This window comes from Gadus morhua, chromosome 2 (genome assembly GCF_902167405.1).
Source record: "Gadus morhua chromosome 2, gadMor3.0, whole genome shotgun sequence".
Classification (NCBI taxonomy): domain Eukaryota; kingdom Metazoa; phylum Chordata; class Actinopteri; order Gadiformes; family Gadidae; genus Gadus; species Gadus morhua.
The window spans coordinates 8,646,150-8,663,673 of NC_044049.1; the positions used below are offsets into that span (position 1 = coordinate 8,646,150).

Genomic DNA, 17,524 nt, shown 5'->3' on the forward strand with positions numbered 1-17,524 from the left:
CAGGTGCACGACCTGATCAGGGACAAGAGGGCCATCGAGCGCAACTCCGCCTGCTGCGTGCGCAACGACCGCTCGGGCTGCGTCCAGACCTCGGAGGAGGCTTGCTCGGTCGGTATACCCCCCCCCCCCCCCCCCCCCCCACACCACCCACCACCCACCACCACCCCCTCCGATTTACACAAGCGGTGGAAAGGTTTCATTGACCGTTTCTCCCGTGTCTCGTCCACTAGAGTACTCTAGCGGTGTGGGTGAAGTGGCCGCAGCATCCGAGCACGCCGCAGCTCAACGGGAAAGCCCGGCAGCATGGCTCCGTGTGCCATCAGGACCCGAGGTAGGTCCCCAGGGGTAGTGGTGCTGGTAGATGGTGTTGGCGTTAGCACACTGTCCTCCACGTTCTGCTTCCTGCATTGCACTTCGGTCTGGAGCTGCCAGATCCAAGATAATAAAAAACGTAACCAAAAATTATGAATTTTAGGCTGTTTCTTTGCCCAGTTTAATATTTCAAGTAACCTCAGGAAGTTGTATCATTCATCACAAGGAGGAACTTTATTTTGAAAGAGTAAAATGGTTGTTCCTGTTATTCCAGGATATGTCATGAGCCGGCCTCAGTCCCGCCTCACGAATGGCCCGATGACATCACCAAGTGGCCGGTGAGTCCAGGGCTTCCTTTGACTTGTTTCTTTTACAAACCGGTCGACGCTTAGGTCATTCAACAGCAAGTGTGTGTGTGTGTGTGTGTGTGTGTGTGTGTGTGTGTGTGTGTGTGTGTGTGTGTGTGTGTGTGTGTGTGTGTGTTTGAGTCACTGGCTTGGCTTGCATGCCTAACTGTACTGCACTGTGTTCTGCTGCTCCCCAGATCTGCACCAGGTACAACACGGGGAATCACACCAACCTGCCTCACATAGACTGCACCATCACAGGCCGGCCCTGCTGCATTGGAACCAAAGGCCGGTGAGCAGGATCCGCGCGGCGGGGGGCATACACAGCTATAGTTATATACGTAGTGTATAGGCTGAGAGGGGATCCCGGGTCACTAAGTTCCTATGAGCCGTCTTTGCCAGTTCACAGTTTTTACTACAATTCTCTCTCTCTTTCTCAGGTGTGAGATCACATCGCGGGAATATTGTGACTTCATGATGGGATACTTTCACGAGGAAGCAACTCTCTGTTCTCAAGTAAATGTTTTATATGTTAATTAACATTAATATGATATCTGTATGGCCTCAATGGGTCAGGGTTACCTAGGGATTGATTCAATTGATTCCATATCCATATTTTGAGTACTATACTCTTTTTCCTTATTACTCAATTCCTTTCTAATCGGTGACATCTCCATCGGCAACAGGGTTTTGTAGGCAGGAATAAAACAAACAGAAAATATGTGGATCATCACATTACTCATTTTGTTAGTAGAGCAAATGTAAAACCACTCGTTGCTTGCTGTGGGTTTCTCTCAGGTGCACTGCATGGATGATGTCTGTGGTCTACTGCCCTTCCTCAACCCAGAGATCCCAGACCAGTTTTACAGGCTCTGGCTCTCCCTCTTCTTACATGCTGGGTAAGAAGAAGCAAGCTCATTGATTGGTAAACTCACAACACCAATCTCAACATCACAACAAACATGTTCTGACCAATCCTACAAGAAAAAGGCATTTCTTGCAGGTAGTTGAACTTGGACTTAAGAATTTGTAAACCTAAAATAGCAACAATACTAACTTACTTAGTGTCTATGGGCCGCTGAAACACAATAATAATAATAATAATAAAAAAATAAATAATACATTTTAATTGTATTGCACTTTATATTTCGAGAATCACAAAGTGCAACAGAGCAGTAAAAAAAAAAATCAATGAGAATGAATGCAATAAAACAATTATAAAGAATTATCAATAAATGGTTAAAAGGAGAACCTATCAAAGAAAATTTAGCAAAATGCTTAAAACAACTTAAAGTGTACTGAAAATGCCTTGCTGGGAAATGCTTTTGATTGTCTGCTATGCTGTGTTGAAGAGAAGAAAATACAAGAAAGGAAAAGTACAAACAGATTCCTTTTAGATGTTTGAACATGATCCCATACACTATAAATAATATATTTATTATCTAGCAGACATAAACGTATTCTAGCAGGCAGGCGTCCTGAGTCAATTGATGTGCTAAATATTAAAATGTTAGATATTCCCTCATCTCTCATAAATGTTTTCACTTTATCACAATACCAATCTATCTGAAGTGCCATTCTGCTTTAATGAAGAATAACCTTACCTTACCTTAATGCTGAGCAAACCAGCTATTGGTTTGCATGCTTCCCCTTCCCTCTCATCTCCTGAGGTCATTTAGCAAAGTGCCCTCTCAATGTTAACGAATGAACCTTCAGGCAGATAGAGAATGAGTCGTTCATCCCCAGCTTGCTGCTCAAGTGCTTCAGCCCCTCTGAGAGCCAAATTATCCCCCAATCCCACGCACGGACACACACAGAACCTGCCTCCTCCACAACACACGTGCACAAATCCACACACGCATCCACAAACATACACACACGCACCTCAGTCTTTACGCACGCAAAAACACAGACGCACACTCACCTCAGCCCATGCACAGACACACCGACCTCCAGCCCTCCCCGAGCCCTAAAACACACACACACACACACACACACACACACACACGAACACACACACACACACACACACACACACACACACACACACACACACACACACACACACACACACACACACACACACACACACAAACACACACACACACACAAAGACACACACTTCTTAAAAACACAAAAACAGAAGATGCATGTTTCTTGTGTTTTCGTTCCCCAGGCTCCTTCACTGCCTGGTGTCGGTGGCCTTTCAGATGACTATCCTGAGGGACCTGGAGAAGCTGGCCGGGTGGCTGAGGATCTCCATCATCTATATCCTCAGCGGCATCACCGGGAACCTGGCCTCCGCTATCTTCCTGCCCTACCGAGCTGAGGTGATCGCCAAATAATTAGCATTCACTGCCGAGGATTAGATAGGAGCCTTTGTCTTTGTAATGTAATGAAAGTGACTCAAGGTAAATTCATTAAGGTGTCATTGAGAAGCAGGTAGGGGTCTAGGCGTCTCAAGGATGCCTGCAGGTTGTGCCGAGGACACTGGGGATTGAACCCAGAATCAGCTGGGAGTCCAAAACACCCTGACTCCTACACAATCGTACCAATTGCTGACAATATATATTTTATTCTTCTAAGAATCTCATCTTGACAACATTTGTTTTGAAGACAGAAACAATGTTCTGTCTTCGTTAGTTAATTAAGTTAATTATCGCTTTTACAACACAAGACCAAGTTGGATTGTTCGAGACCATGAATTAAATTTGCCAAAGCCTATTTGTGCTAGGTAGGCTAGGCTAAATTGTCTATTATACAGACAGGGCTGTGGATTAACCTCTGAGGAATTGGGTCAAGAGAGCCGAAAGTGTTGGCGAAAGACGGCTCACTTGGCCGCAGTGATGAGAAGAGGAGAGTGATCTGGGCAGAACGTGAACAACCGTTGATGGATCAACACATTCACTTTTATCAAAACATTAATGGGAATTTGCACTGTGGCTGTCAGATAAAATATTATATATATATATCAGAGAAAATATTCGAATGAATGTAGGTCAACTCACAGAGCTCATTGTGTTGGCAACTGCACATTTTCAATCTATACAAAACCAAGTTGGTTAGGTTGTGATAATGTGTCGAGTTATTATCTCGTTATCGTGACAAAACGGGCACAATCATATCACACCATCCCTGGCAGCTCCTGCTTTCCATACAAAGAGCTCATGGTTTAGCCGTTACGGCTAATGTTTTTACATTATATTATATTTATTTAGCAGACCCTTTTGACCAAAGACAGTAAGTGCATCAACAATGTTGATACCCATCAACGATGTTGATTCTCATCTCAAAAAAGTGTGAGAACCATTGAACTGCATACAATTCACAAAATAAGCAAAGCACTTGCTTTCAAGTGCTACGATATAGAAACAGGAGATGGAGACAACTAGAGCGACAGATAACTAAAGAGATACTTTTCATTCACCACATGCAGTCTGAATACAGCCTGCAGGGTTCAGCCTACGGGAGGAGATGTGTTAGTCTTCAGATGTCCTAATGCCAGTGGGAAGCTTGTTACATACCATTGTGGAACTAGGACCAGGATATTTTGTGGAGAGGCTGTTGGCATTCTCAGGAAGTGAGGGAGTAGCAAGTCATTTGTCAGTCATAGAGTAATGTCTAACCGCCGTTCTCTCTCTCCGCTAACATCTACCGTTCTCCCTCTCTGCTAACCACTACCGTTCTCTCTCCGCTAACATCTACCGTTCTCTCTCCGCTATCCACTACCGTTCTCTCTCCGCTAACCGCCACCGTTCTCTCTCCGCTAACCGCTACCGTTCTGTCTCCGCTATCCGCTACCGTTCTCCCTTCGCTAACCGCTACCGTTCTCTCTTCACTTACTGCTAACGGCTACCATTCTCTCTCCACCAGGTGGGTCCGGCGGGTTCCCAGTTCGGCATCCTGGCCTGCCTGTTTGTGGAGCTGATCCAGAGCTGGCAGATCCTGGCGCAGCCCTGGAGGGCCTTCATCAAGCTGCTGTGCGTGGTGCTCTTCCTCTTTGCCTTCGGCCTGCTGCCCTGGATCGACAACTTCGCCCACATCTGCGGCTTCATCTCGGGCTTCTTCCTGTCCTTCGCCTTCCTGCCCTACATCAGCTTCGGCCGGACGGACATGTACCGCAAGCGCTGTCAGATCATCGTCTTCCTGATGGTGTTCGTGGGCCTGTTTGCCGGCCTGGTGGTGCTCTTCTACGTGTACCCAATCAAGTGCGAGTGGTGCGAGCTGCTCACCTGCATCCCCTTCACCGACAAGTTCTGCGAGAAGTACGACCTCAACGCCCACCTCCACTGAACTGAACGCCCCGGGGAGTTTGAGCCGGAGAAGGAGGTGGAGGAGGAAAAGGAGGAGATGGAGAGGATGACGATGCAGACGATGATGATGATGATGATGTCAGCCCCCCCCCCCTTAGTGACTTTAACTTGATCGTGTACGGCTGCACAAGAAAAATAGCTTCTTTTTTTATATCTATCACCACTGTCTCCCCAACACTTTTTCACTGACTGTGAGTGTCGTTTCGCGGGTACAGCGAATCAAAGGGTAATGGCGTATTCTAAAACCTCAAAAAAAAGCCCTACGCTACACGTGTGTGTGTGTGCGCTCAGGCAGCCATGTTTTTAGAAATGCCCGCCAATGGTGCAAGACACAACAGATTTCAGCTTTCTTTTTTTACACTCAGACACAGTCCAGATGTAGGATAAAAAAAATATTCAGGCAACCGCATTGAAAACACCCAGGGACAAGATAGCAAAATCACCTATGAATACCTTTGGTGCCTTGTCAAAAAAGAAAAAAAGTACCAACTACTGCCATAACTTTTTGTTACATAATGCTGAGCACTTGGATTTGTCTTGTACGTGTATGTTACTCCCCATGCCGGAGTGATGGTTGATATGGTAATGGTAGTGTTTTAGCTACCCGTCTACTCGTATATGTAACTAAAGACAACAGTAAAAAACAAATATATATAAATATATATTAAAGGAATTGGTGTGATTCCCTGCTGCTCTCTCTCTCTCTCCATAATTAACAGGTTGAGTGTATGCATATCGACACCTCACCAACAACATGAATCAGATTATAATTTAATTCAATTACAAATCAAATATAATTAAATGACGAGGAGTCCTTAGCGTCGGCAACAGATTCTTTAATGCCGTGTTAATGAGGTCAACAGAAATCACACGTCACCCACAATGCAAAAGGATGAGCCAGATTGTATGAGTTCATAAATATATAAATGCACATTACAAAAAATAGAACAGTATATATACATTCAAACACACAACATGCAATCAATAGGGCTTCCCCATGAATCATTGAGCCTCATAATGTTACAAAACATGATGATTGAAGTTCATGATGATTGAACTTACAACACCTAGATTACTAGGTGTTGTAAGTTGTAGTCCTACACAGCGACTTTTTAATACACATTACAGGACAGATGGCAATTCAAAAACAGCTATTTGATTGGTTGTGGCTTCTTTTTTGATTTTCATTTTGAGGTTGAGCCATTAGTGAACCATTGTTAGTACCGTTTGTGGTCACTGCCAGGCCACACACGCAGTGGATCAGAGATAACAGGGAGCGCTCCTGAACTCGACAGCCAGGTCCTGTCGGGACATTTATCGTCTATATATGGATGATGGAAGGATGTATACGCTCAGTTAGGCGGATAATATGGTGAAGGAACGCGGGCCCGGGCCCCCTCAAAAGTCGAGGCAGTCATTTCCATTATCACTGACGTGATACAACAAATGACTGCCCTGACTAGTCTGTTCACGAGTGGCGGTGCTCTGCTTATTCACAACTCTCCTAGTCTCCCAACTCCAAACCCCTCATGCACCATGAGGGGTCTGGGGTTGGGTGACTAGCAGCCGCTGTTGCGTCGTGCGTAAGCCAGCCCCCCGAGCGTATACTCCATCTCCTGGAAACACATGTTGGCCACCGAGATGGACGAAGGCCCCTTCTCCTTGAAGCCCGCCTTGCGGTAGAAGGGCACCAGGAACTCCTCGCAGATGAGCAGAGCCCGGCGCAGGCCCGGCACGCCGCGCAGGTACTGCAGGTAGCGCCATAGCAGGATGGAGCCTTTGCCCTGCTGGCGACAGTGGCGGTGCACGGAGAGCACGTGCACGTGCACGGTCGTGGTGTCTGGCACGTGCTGCGTCATGGCTTCCTGTTGTTTGACGGTTTAAAGTGAAAAGACGAGAAGAACGAAGGTAAATGTTCCGATATTGCTTCTAACTTTATTTTCCAATTTACGAGGATAATCAAAGGTAAAAACATTGAATATTAGAAATGTTGTTTTATTTTTGCCTGATGTTCTATTAACAAAGAATAACACGAAATGAAACGTGTTTATAAATAACATGATCCTTTCGTCTCTCAAAGAAATCATAAGAATGTTTTTCTTTTGAATGTTTTATTTTTCAGAAAGAGTAAGCTACAATTAGATAATATTTGTGATTCCCATTTGAAATATTTTTTGTGACGTAACAATTAAAAAAAGAAAACATTTTAAAAAAAAAATATTGTCATCTTGTGTCTGACCTGTGCGAGCCTGTCCTTGTTCCAGCCGGAGCCGATGATGAAGGCGACCAGCTGGCCCTCCTCGAACCATCCCAGAGACAGCTCGGGACACTGGCCCAGGAAGCTGAGCACCTCGTCTAGGGTGAGTGGGCATTCTCCAGACACGGACACAAATGCTGTTGGGATGGTTGACCGATAATGACGGAGGAAAAAGTAAAAAAGCAATAAGTGAAAAAATAAGTTAGGTCAGATGTCGATGAAAAAATGTAAAGACACATTTAAAACCTCATCTTCTTAATTTATTTTCTAGAAATATATGGCTTGCGCTGCATTTGATTTTACACTTTTTTTTGGTACATTTCTGAGAAGAATAAAAAAAATAATAATATTATATCGACCTAAAAATGTATGTACATTTGACCCTTCATCATGTGTCCATCATTGTTGTGTGTGCACAAAGTCAGCCAGAGTGAACATAGCCTACCCTCCCGTTCGATCTCAAACACGCTGATTGCGTCCTGGGGGTTGAGGTTCCTGAACTCGCTGGCCGGGAGTGTGTGTCGTCGCCGCCGCATGTGGCTGACCCCCCCGACGGGCGTCTTCAGGAAGAAAGGCTTGAGGAGCGGCGAGTTGTTGTCAGGATGCGTCATGTTATCGGCTCTAAGAAGGGGGATACCTGCTTCTGCCGCGCCGATGGTAATCTCGTTTTGGATAGACCTTCTATGGCAGGCCTACAGCCTAATCCCTATAAATGTGGATCTTCTAAATGTCCCACACGTTCCTCTTGAATAGGCAAACGGGATTCAACTGTGACTGGGAAAGACTATACGGATACAGAGTCCGAGACTTTTGGCTCATAGGCAGACTCACATGCATCAATTCTGGGAAACAGTCACTATGACGACCCTCTACCCCGCTGCTCCCCCTCTGGTCTGACCGCGCCGTCCCCTGCTGCTCTTCTAGCCCATCTCCCCGCCCTCATAAAGTGACCCGGCCCTACCCCTAAAGTCGGATCCCTTGCGCACGTGCTGCAAAATTAGCTCTAAGTCCCTCGATGTCGATTGACCCGAACTTAACCCGTCGTGTGTTGGTCGCGTGTTGGCTGCCATGTGTCGCTCAGTGTGTCGGCCAGTTGATTCCAATTACTTTAGTTGTTGCAGTAGTATATTTACAAGAATTTGTCTTTTGTTCATTTCTATGTTGAAGCAGCCCCTAATATTAAATTAAGATTGAGAAAAAGATTTAGCGCAAACTTCCTTTGTCGGCCTATAACGCACACGCACGCACGCACGCACGCACGCACGCACGCACGCACGCACACACACACACACACACACACACACACACACACACACACACACACACACACACACACACACACACACACACACACACACACACCCCAGCAACTATCTTTGAAAAGCAAAGAAAAAAAATCATTCAATCAATGGCAGATTTTATTTGGTGTAGTCGGGTCATATTGGGGAGAGTTTGAAGTGTGGTGGTCAGATGGGCAGACAGGCACGTGTTGGGATGTACCAAGGGCTTGTTGTCTTTAATCAACCTGGGGGCTTTGCGTGGATTGTTGTCAGGCTGATTTCGCGTCTCAAAGGTTTAGCTGCGACTAATTAAATGAAGGAGCACTTTGTAAAGCTGATGGGTAATTCTCCCTTGTCGTTCTGACTCATCTGTTATAGTAGTATCTATGGTAGGCCTATATAATATAGATCATAGATAGAAGAATAAGAATGAATTGTGTGTGTGTGTGTGTGTGTGTGTGTGTGTGTGTGTGTGTGTGTGTGTGTGTGTGTGTGTGTGTGTGTGTGTGTGTGTGTGTGTGAGTGTGTGTGTGTGTGTGTGTGTGTGTGTGTGTGTGTGTGTGTGTGTGTGTGTGTGTGTGTGCGCCTGAGGTTAGTGAGCTATGCTAACATCATAATACAAATATGATATTATTAGATCGTTAGTATGGCAGATAACATTACTTGTAATTCAAAATTAAAATAAAAAAACGATATCAAGAAAGTGACGGTTTCTCCGTCAAGTTAACCGTCCGTCTTTGCTCTTTTTTTGCCAACCAGTTTACGTGCGGGATTCCAGAATCAAAACGATAACATTCATCGTGTCTATTAATATGGCAGGAACATTTTACACCAGTTTTAGAATATTCACTACAACAGATGTTGAACACCAACATGCTTATGTAAAATCAGCATAGTACCATATTCAGCTATCGACAGTTCTGCGTTGTGCGTCATAGCCTACGTCAGCCTACACAGACAATGTTCTAAATAAAATGAAATGATAATATGATAAATATCATAAAAAGGGTGGATGTCAATAATGTAATGAAAAATCATGTTGTATGATAAAATTATACAAAAAAAAAAAAGTATTGATTTGTTCAGAAATCGTTCTCACTTGCAGTTACAGCCAGGGGCCGCTGCAGCACCCTAAGCACCCCCACTTCCCGCGTCCCTGGGTTACTGTTGTTTTTTATTGGTCGTCATGAAAAAAAACATAAGGGGTAACACTGTTGTTCTTTATCGGTCGTCATGAAAAAAACAAAAGGAGTAACACTGTCGATATTTATCAAATAAAACATAGGGGGCAACACTGTCGTTTTAATCAAATGAAACATGAGGGGTGACACTGTCGTTTTTATCAAATGAAACATGAGGGGTAACACTGTTGTTTTCATCAAGTGAAACATAAGGGTTAACACTGTCGTTTTTTTATCGGTCGTCATGAAAAAAACAAAAAACAAAACTGTCGATATTTATCAAATAAAACATAGGGGGCAACACTGTCGTTTTAGTCAAATGAAACATGAGGGGTGACACTGTCGTTTTTATCAAATGAAACATGAGGGGTAACACTGTTGTTTTCATCAAGTGAAACATAAGGGTTAACACTGTCGTTTTTTTATCGGTCGTCATGAAAAAAACATAAGGGGTAACACTGTCAATATTTATCAATTAAAACAAAGGGGGTAACACTGTCGTTTTTATCAAATGAAACATTTTTCTTTGGTCGTCATGAAAAAAACCATAAGGGGTAACACTGTTGTTTTTTATCAGTCGTCATGAAAAAAACATAAGGGGTAACGCTGTCGTTTTTTATTGGTCATCATGAAAAAAAACACAAGGGGTAACATTGTCGTTTTAATCAAATGAAACATGAGGGGTGACACTGTCGTTTTTATCAAATGAAACATGAGGGGTAACACTGTTGTTTTCATCAAGTGAAACATAAGGGTTAACACTGTCGTTTTTTTATCGGTCGTCATGAAAAAAACATAAGGGGTAACACTGTCAATATTTATCAATTAAAACAAAGGGGGTAACACTGTCGTTTTTATCAAATGAAACATTTTTCTTTGGTCGTCATGAAAAAAACCATAAGGGGTAACACTGTTGTTTTTTATCAGTCGTCATGAAAAAAACATAAGGGGTAACACTGTCGTTTTTTATTGGTCGTCATGAAAAGAAACACAAGGGGTAACATTGTATTTTTTTATTGGTCGTCATGAAAAAAAACATGAGGGGCAACACTGTCGTTTTTTATTGGTCTTCATGAAAAAAACATAAATGGGGTAACACTTTGGTTTTTTTGGTTGTCATGAAAAAAACATAAAGGTTGTTTACGACCACTGTCGTTTTTTATTGGTCTTCATGAAAAAAAACATAAATGGGGTAACACTGTTGTTTTTTATTGGTCGTCATGAAAAAAACCATAAAGGGTAACACTGTTGTTTTTTTTGGTCACCAGGCAAAAAAACATAAGGGAAATAATAGAAATGCACACATACATTTTAATGTCATCTATATCCTCTTTATTGTTGTTTGATTATTGTGTATTGTCATCGCCTCAGTCGGCAGTGGAGTGCACTCTGCCTAACCCCCTGGAAACCGGGGTTCAAGTCCGGTTGATGTCTTCTGTTGGAAGACTCTTATCTCTATTTCATGCGAATTGTAAAGTCAAGTATAACCTTTGTGATGACTTTATTCGGTGTCTTGATGGTGCATAGTTAAGTTCGGAGGTTAACACTCTAAACAGCCAATGTTCGGAACCCCGCAAAAACGTCGACAGGTGTGCCACTGTCGTTATATATTGGTCAACATGGAAAAAACATGAGGGGTAACTCTGTCGTTTTTTATCGGCCGTAATGAAATAAATATCAGGGGTAACACTGTCGATATTTATCAAATAAAATATAGGGGGTTACACTGTTGTTTTTTAATGGTCGTCATGAAAAAAAACAGAAGGGGTAACACTGTTGTTTTTTATTGGTTGTCATGAAAAAAAACATAAGGGAATCTACTGCGAACTACTGCGAACACTGTTGTTTTTTATTGGTCATCATAAAAAAAAACATAAGGGGTAACAATGTTGTTTTTTATTGGTCGTCATGAAAAAATAAATCAATGGTAACACTGTTGTTTTTGTCAAATAAAATATAAGGGGTAACACTGTCGTTTCTTATTGGTCTTCATGAAAAAAAACATAAGGAAAATAATAGAAATACACACATACATTTTAATGTCATGTATATCCTCTTTATTGATGATTGATTTTTGTGTATTGTCAACCTCTCAGTGGTGCAGTGGAGTGTACTCTGCCTATCCCCCTGGAGACCGGGGTTCAAGACAGGTTGATGTCCTCCGTTGGAAGACTTCTATTTCATGCGAATTATAAAGTCAAGTGTATAACCATTGTGATGGCTTTATTCAGTGTCTTGATGGTGCATTGATAAGTTTGGAGGTTAACACTCTAAACAGCTCAGGGCCCCGTTTCCCGATAACGATGGATCTTCGCTCGTACCATCATTCTCCCGATGGATCTTGCGATCCATCGATAATTTCTTTGGAGCGTTTCCCGAAACTCCTCTTAACGTGAACGCGCATTCGCTGCACTCACGACGTCGTAGGATTGTAACTGTCTACTGACACGGTGCTTAAATGGGCTCTGTAGGAGGGGGAGACGCAGGAATGTCGCAGGAAAATTGTGTTAAAAAGGGTTAAAATATATCCCCATCAAGGACAACAGCAGAGTAGCCTACGAAAAAAATAGACTGCAATTATATGAATGCTAAAGACATTAAAACACAATTGATTAGGCTTAAACCGACATATATCAGTCCTAATCCTGAATGCACTGTGCGTTTCACGGCATTTTCCCCCCTGAAATAATTCCATATGACAAAAAATTAAAAATAGCTTGTGTGACAACTACATTTATCTTAATGGGCTGATTTCTGAAACATGCTTTGCGCAGCAAAGAGAGCCGACTTAATCTGATTCCGCATAAGGGTTTCCTTGATTGATAATTTGATTGGCTATAAAAGCCCCTCCGGAAATAGGGTAAGGTATGTATTGATGAGGAATACAACGAAGCCCACCGTCTGGCCCGGTGCATCGTTGAGCGCACGATCGGGAGGTGGAAGTTGCGCTTTAGATGCCTTCACAAGTCAGGCGGAGGGCTCCAGTTTTCGCCGGCCAAGTCATGCGCCGTGATATGTGTGACGGCTATGTTGCACAACATTGCAGCTAAGGCTGGGGTGGCATTGCTTGAACCGGAGGACGCTGAGGACGATGACGACGAGGAAGATCGGTGTGAGGACGGCCTCCCTCATAACTACGCGGCTGGTTTTCATGCGCGTCGAAGAGTGATTGAGACTTTTTTTTAACCCCCTCCACCCTCCCACATGTCACTAAACATTCCCGTCAACGTGACCAATCCCCACCATATCCCAGCCTTTTGCCTGCTCCTTTGCTTGTTTTTTATAATTTATTTTATTTCTTTATTTTTAATTTTTTTAATTGTATTTTATTTTGTACATTATTTTATGCTACGTTTTATGAGTAGCCTATGTCAGTCTGCACAAATCCCCCCACTTTCTCTCACACATTTTGAGTGCCCTGCCTGCGCAAACATTTTCTGGACTGTCCCGTTTTATTTTGGCCATTTTAACATCTTTATTAATAAATTAATTAATAATCTTTATTAATTACCAAACTAAGAACATAAAGGCGCAATGCGTTTTACTAAAACGCATCCAATAGACGGAATGTCCGATGGTGTCGCCACTGAGGCTATAGCTGACGATTCTCTTAGAGTCCTACGAGTACCTACGAGCACCCCTGGAGTAGGCCTACTCGTTAGCTACGAGCGTTTTCAAGACGTTCGTTCCCCACGATGCTTTCGGGAAACGCGGTGAAAACTCTACGATGCCCTTTCGACGCACTTCACGATCCACTTAGGCTAACGACGCTTTCGGGAAACGGGGCCCAGGTTCGCATCCCCGCAAAAATGTTGACTGGGGTACCACTGTAATTTTTAATTGGTCGTCATGAAAAAAAACATAAGGGGTAACACTGTTGGTTTTTTATTGGTCGTCATGAAAAAAAACAAACGGGGTAACACTGTTGTTTTTTATTGGTCGTCATGAAAAAAAACATAAGGGGTAACACTGTTGTTTTTTACTGGTCGTCATGAAAAAAAATTGACGTCATGTTTTTTTTTGACGTTTTGTTTTTTTGGTCGTCATGAAAAAAAACATAAGGGGTAACACTGTTGTTTTTTATTGGTCGTCATGAAAAAAAACATAAGGGGTAACACTGTTGTTTTTTATTGGTCTTCATAAAAAAAACATAAGGGGTAACACTGTTGTTTTTTATTGGTCGTCATGAAAAAAAACATAAGGGGTAACACTGTTGCTTTTTATTGGTCGTCATGAAAAAAACATAAGGGGTAACACTGTTGTTTTTTACTGGTCGTCATGAAAAAAAACATAAGGGGTAAAACTGTTGTTTTTATTGGTCGTCATAAAAAAAACATAAGGGGTAACACTGTTGTTTTTTATTGGTCGTCATGAAAAAAAACATAAGGGGTAACAATGTTGTTTTTTATTGGTCGTCATGAAAAAATAAATAAATGGTAACACTGTTGTTTTTGTCAAATAAAATATTAATTTTTATTGGTCTTCATAAAAAAAACATAAGGGGTAACACTGTCGTTTCTTATTGGTCGTCATGAAAAAAAACATAAGGAAAATAATAGAAATACACACATACATTTTAATGTCATGTATATCCTCTTTATTGATGATTGATTTTTGTGTATTGTCATCGCCTCAGTGGTGCAGTGGAGTGTACTCTGCCTAACCCCTGGAGACCGGGGTTCAAGACAGGTTGATGTCCTCTGTTGGAAGACTTCTATTTCATGCGAATTATAAAGTCAGGTGTATAACCATTGTGATGGCTTTATTCAGTGTCTTGATGGTGCATTGATAAGTTTGGAGGTTAACACTCTAAACAGCTCAGGGCCGCGTTTCCCGATAACGATGGATCTTCGCTCGTACGATCATTCTCCCGATGGATCTTGCGATCCATCGATAATTTCTTTGTCGCGTTTCCCGAAACTCCTCTTAACGTGAACGCGCATTCGCTGCACTCACGACGTCGTAGGATTGTAACTGTCTACTGACACGGTGCTGAAATGGGCTCCGTAGGAGGGGGAGACGCAGGAATGTCGCAGGAAAATTGTGTTAAAAAGGGTTAAAATATATCCCCATCAAGGACAACAGCAGAGTAGCCTACAAAAAAAATAGACTGCAATTATATGAATGCTAAAGACATTAAAACACAATTGATTAGGCTTAAACCGACATATATCAGTCCTAATCCTGAATGCACTGTGCGTTTCACGGCATTTTCCCCCCTGAAATAATTCCTCTTCACACCTGTGAATAACCCGGGAGACGTCCATGATGAGGAATACAACGAAGCCCACCGTCTGGCCCGGTGCATCGTTGAGCGCACGATCGGGAGGTGGAAGTTGCGCTTTAGATGCCTTCACAAGTCAGGCGGAGGGCTCCAGTTTTCGCCGGCCAAGTCATGCGCCGTGATATGTGTGACGGCTATGTTGCACAACATTGCAGCTAAGGCTGGGGTGGCATTGCTTGAACCGGAGGACGTTGAGGACGATGACGATGAGGAAGATCGGTGTGAGGACGGCCTCCCTCATAACTACGCGGCTGGTTTTCATGCGCGTCGAATAGTGATTGAGACTTTTTTTTAACCCCCTCCACCCTCCCTCATGTCACTAAACATTCCCGTCAACGTGACCAATCCCCACCATATCCCAGCCTTTTGCCTGCTCCTTTCGTTATTTTTTTTTAATTTGTTTAATTTAATTTTTTTTTTACATTATTTTATGCTACGTTTTATGAGTAGCCTATGTCAGTCTGCACAAATCCCCCCACTTTCTCTCACACATTTTGAGTGCCCTGCCTGCGCAAACATTTTCTGGACTGTCCCGTTTTATTTTGGCCATTTTAACATCTTTATTAATAAATTAATTAATAATCTTTATTAATTACCAAACTAAGAACATAAAGGCGCAATGCGTTTTAATAAAACGCATCCAATAGACGGAATGTCCGATGGTGTCGCCACTGAGGCTATAGCTGACGATGCTCTTAGCGTCCTACGAGCACCTACGAGCACCCCTGGAGTACTCGTTAGCTACGAGCGTTTTAAAGACGTTCGTTCCCCACGATGCTTTCGGGAAACGCGGTGAAAACTCTACGATGCCCTTTCGACGCACTTCACGATCCACTTAGGCTAACGACGCTTTCGGGAAACGGGGCCCAGGTTCGCATCCCCGCAAAAATGTTGACTGGGGTACCACTGTAATTTTTAATTGGTCGTCATGAAAAAAAACATAAGGGGTAACACTGTTGTTTTTTATTGGTCTTCATAAAAAAAACATAAGGGGTAACACTGTTGTTTTTTATTGGTCGTCATGAAAAAAAACAAACGGGGTAACACTGTTGTTTTTTATTGGTCGTCATGAAAAAAAACATAAGGGGTAACACTGTTGTTTTTTACTGGTCGTCATGAAAAAAAATTGACGTCATGTTTTTTTTGACGTTTTGTTTTTTTGGTCGTCATGAAAAAAAACATAAGGGGTAACACTGTTGTTTTTTATTGGTTGTCATGAAAAAAAACATAAGGGGTAACACTGTTGTTTTTTATTGGTCGTCATGAAAAAAAACATAAGGGGTAACACTGTTGTTTTTCATTGGTCGTCATGAAAAAAAACATAAGGGGTAACACTGTTGTTTTTTACTGGTCGTCATGAAAAAAAATTCACGTCAAGGTTTTTTTTGACGTTTTGTTTTTTTGGTCGTCATGAAGAAAAACATAAGGGGTAACACTGTTGTTTTTTATTGGTCGTCATGAAAAAAAACATAAGGGGCAACACTGTTGTTTTTTACTGGTCGTCGTGAAAAAAAACATAAGGGGTAACACTGTTGTTTTTTATTGGTCGTCATAAAAAAAACATAAGGGGTGACACTGTTGTTTTTTATTGGTCGTCATGAAAAAAAACATAAGGGGTAACACTGTTGTTTTTTACTGGTCGTCATGAAAAAAACCATAAAGGGTAACACTGTTGTCTTTGTCAAATAAAATATAAGGGGTAACACTGTCGTTTTTTATTGGTCGTCATGAAAAAAAACATAAGGGAAATAATAGAAATACACACATACATTTTAATGTCATGTATATCCTCTTTATTGATGATTGATTATTCTCTATTGTCATCGCCTCAGTGGTGCAGTGGAGTGCACTCTACCTAACCCCCTGGAGACTGGGGTTCAAGTCCGGTTGATGTCCTTTGTTGGAACACTCTTATTTCTATTTCATGCGAATTATAAAGTCAAGTATAACCATTGTGATGACTTTTTACGGTATCGTGACGGTGCATTGATAAGTTCGGAGGTTAACACTCTAAACAGCTCAGGTTCGGATCCCCGCAAAAATGTTGACTGGGGTACCTCTGTCAGTTTTTATTGGTCAACATGGAAAAAACATGAGGTGTAACTCTGTCGTTTTTTATCGGCCATCATGAAATAAACATAAGGGGTAACACTGTCGATATTTATCAAATAAAACATAGGGGGTAACACTGTTGTTTTTCCTTGGTCGTCATGAAAAAAAAAAAAGGGGTAACACTTTCGATATTTATCCATTAAAACATAGGGAGTAACACTGTCGTTTTTATCAAATGAAACATGAGTGGTGACACTGTAATTTTTCTTTGGTCGTCATAAAAAAAACCATAAGGGGTAACACTGTCGTTTTTTATTGGTCGTCATGAAAAAAAACATAAGGGGTAACACTGTCGATATTCATCTATTAAAACATAGGGGGTAACACTGTCGTTTTTATCAAATGAAACGGGTGACACTGTCGTTTTTCTTTGGTCGTCATGAAAAAAACCATAAGGGCTAACACTGTTCCTTTTTTTATTGGTCGTCATGAAAAAAA

At 42.2% G+C, this 17,524-nt stretch overlaps 2 protein-coding genes across 7 annotated transcripts in view; one reads left to right on the forward strand and one right to left on the reverse strand.

Moving 5' to 3' along the window:
• Positions 1 to 5,657, forward strand: part of rhbdf1a (rhomboid 5 homolog 1a (Drosophila)) — a 36,476-nt gene extending 30,819 nt beyond the window's left edge. For 5 of the 6 annotated variants that reach the window (XM_030380336.1, XM_030380363.1, XM_030380354.1 and 2 more), the window contains 8 exons: positions 1 to 108; positions 231 to 331; positions 587 to 650; positions 857 to 951; positions 1,100 to 1,175; positions 1,458 to 1,558; positions 2,836 to 2,989; positions 4,533 to 5,657. The exon at positions 1 to 108 is cut by the window's left edge and continues 54 nt beyond it. In XM_030380336.1, coding sequence (XP_030236196.1) covers positions 1 to 108; positions 231 to 331; positions 587 to 650; positions 857 to 951; positions 1,100 to 1,175; positions 1,458 to 1,558; positions 2,836 to 2,989; positions 4,533 to 4,952 — 1,119 coding nt within the window. In that variant the 3' untranslated portion in view covers positions 4,953 to 5,657. Of the gene's footprint in view, positions 109 to 230; positions 332 to 586; positions 651 to 856; positions 952 to 1,099; positions 1,176 to 1,457; positions 1,585 to 2,835; positions 2,990 to 4,532 lie in introns of those variants that run through there. The other variant, XM_030380382.1, reaches the window with a different exon arrangement.
• A 141-nt stretch (positions 5,658 to 5,798) lies between these two features.
• aanat2 (arylalkylamine N-acetyltransferase 2) lies at positions 5,799 to 8,133 on the reverse strand. The gene is made up of 3 exons (XM_030380532.1): positions 7,675 to 8,133; positions 7,212 to 7,366; positions 5,799 to 6,837 (listed from the first exon to the last, which is right to left on the reverse strand). Exons 1-3 carry the CDS (start codon positions 7,838 to 7,840, stop codon positions 6,532 to 6,534), a joined length of 627 nt encoding a protein of 208 aa, XP_030236392.1. The 5' UTR covers positions 7,841 to 8,133; the 3' UTR covers positions 5,799 to 6,531.
• Between the last annotated feature and the right edge of the window lie 9,391 nt (positions 8,134 to 17,524).

What these genes read in the sequence shown, in the direction of transcription:
- aanat2 (XM_030380532.1), bottom strand. Translation starts at nt 7,840, where the DNA reads ATGACGCATCCTGACAACAACTCGCCGCTCCTCAAGCCTTTCTTCCTG. An exon ending in GTTTGAGATCGAACGGGAGG is followed by an intron (nt 7,367 to 7,674) that starts GTAGGCTATGTT and finishes CCATCCCAACAG; the next exon opens with CATTTGTGTCCGTGTCTGGA. An exon ending in ACAAGGACAGGCTCGCACAG is followed by an intron (nt 6,838 to 7,211) that starts GTCAGACACAAG and finishes GTCAAACAACAG; the next exon opens with GAAGCCATGACGCAGCACGT.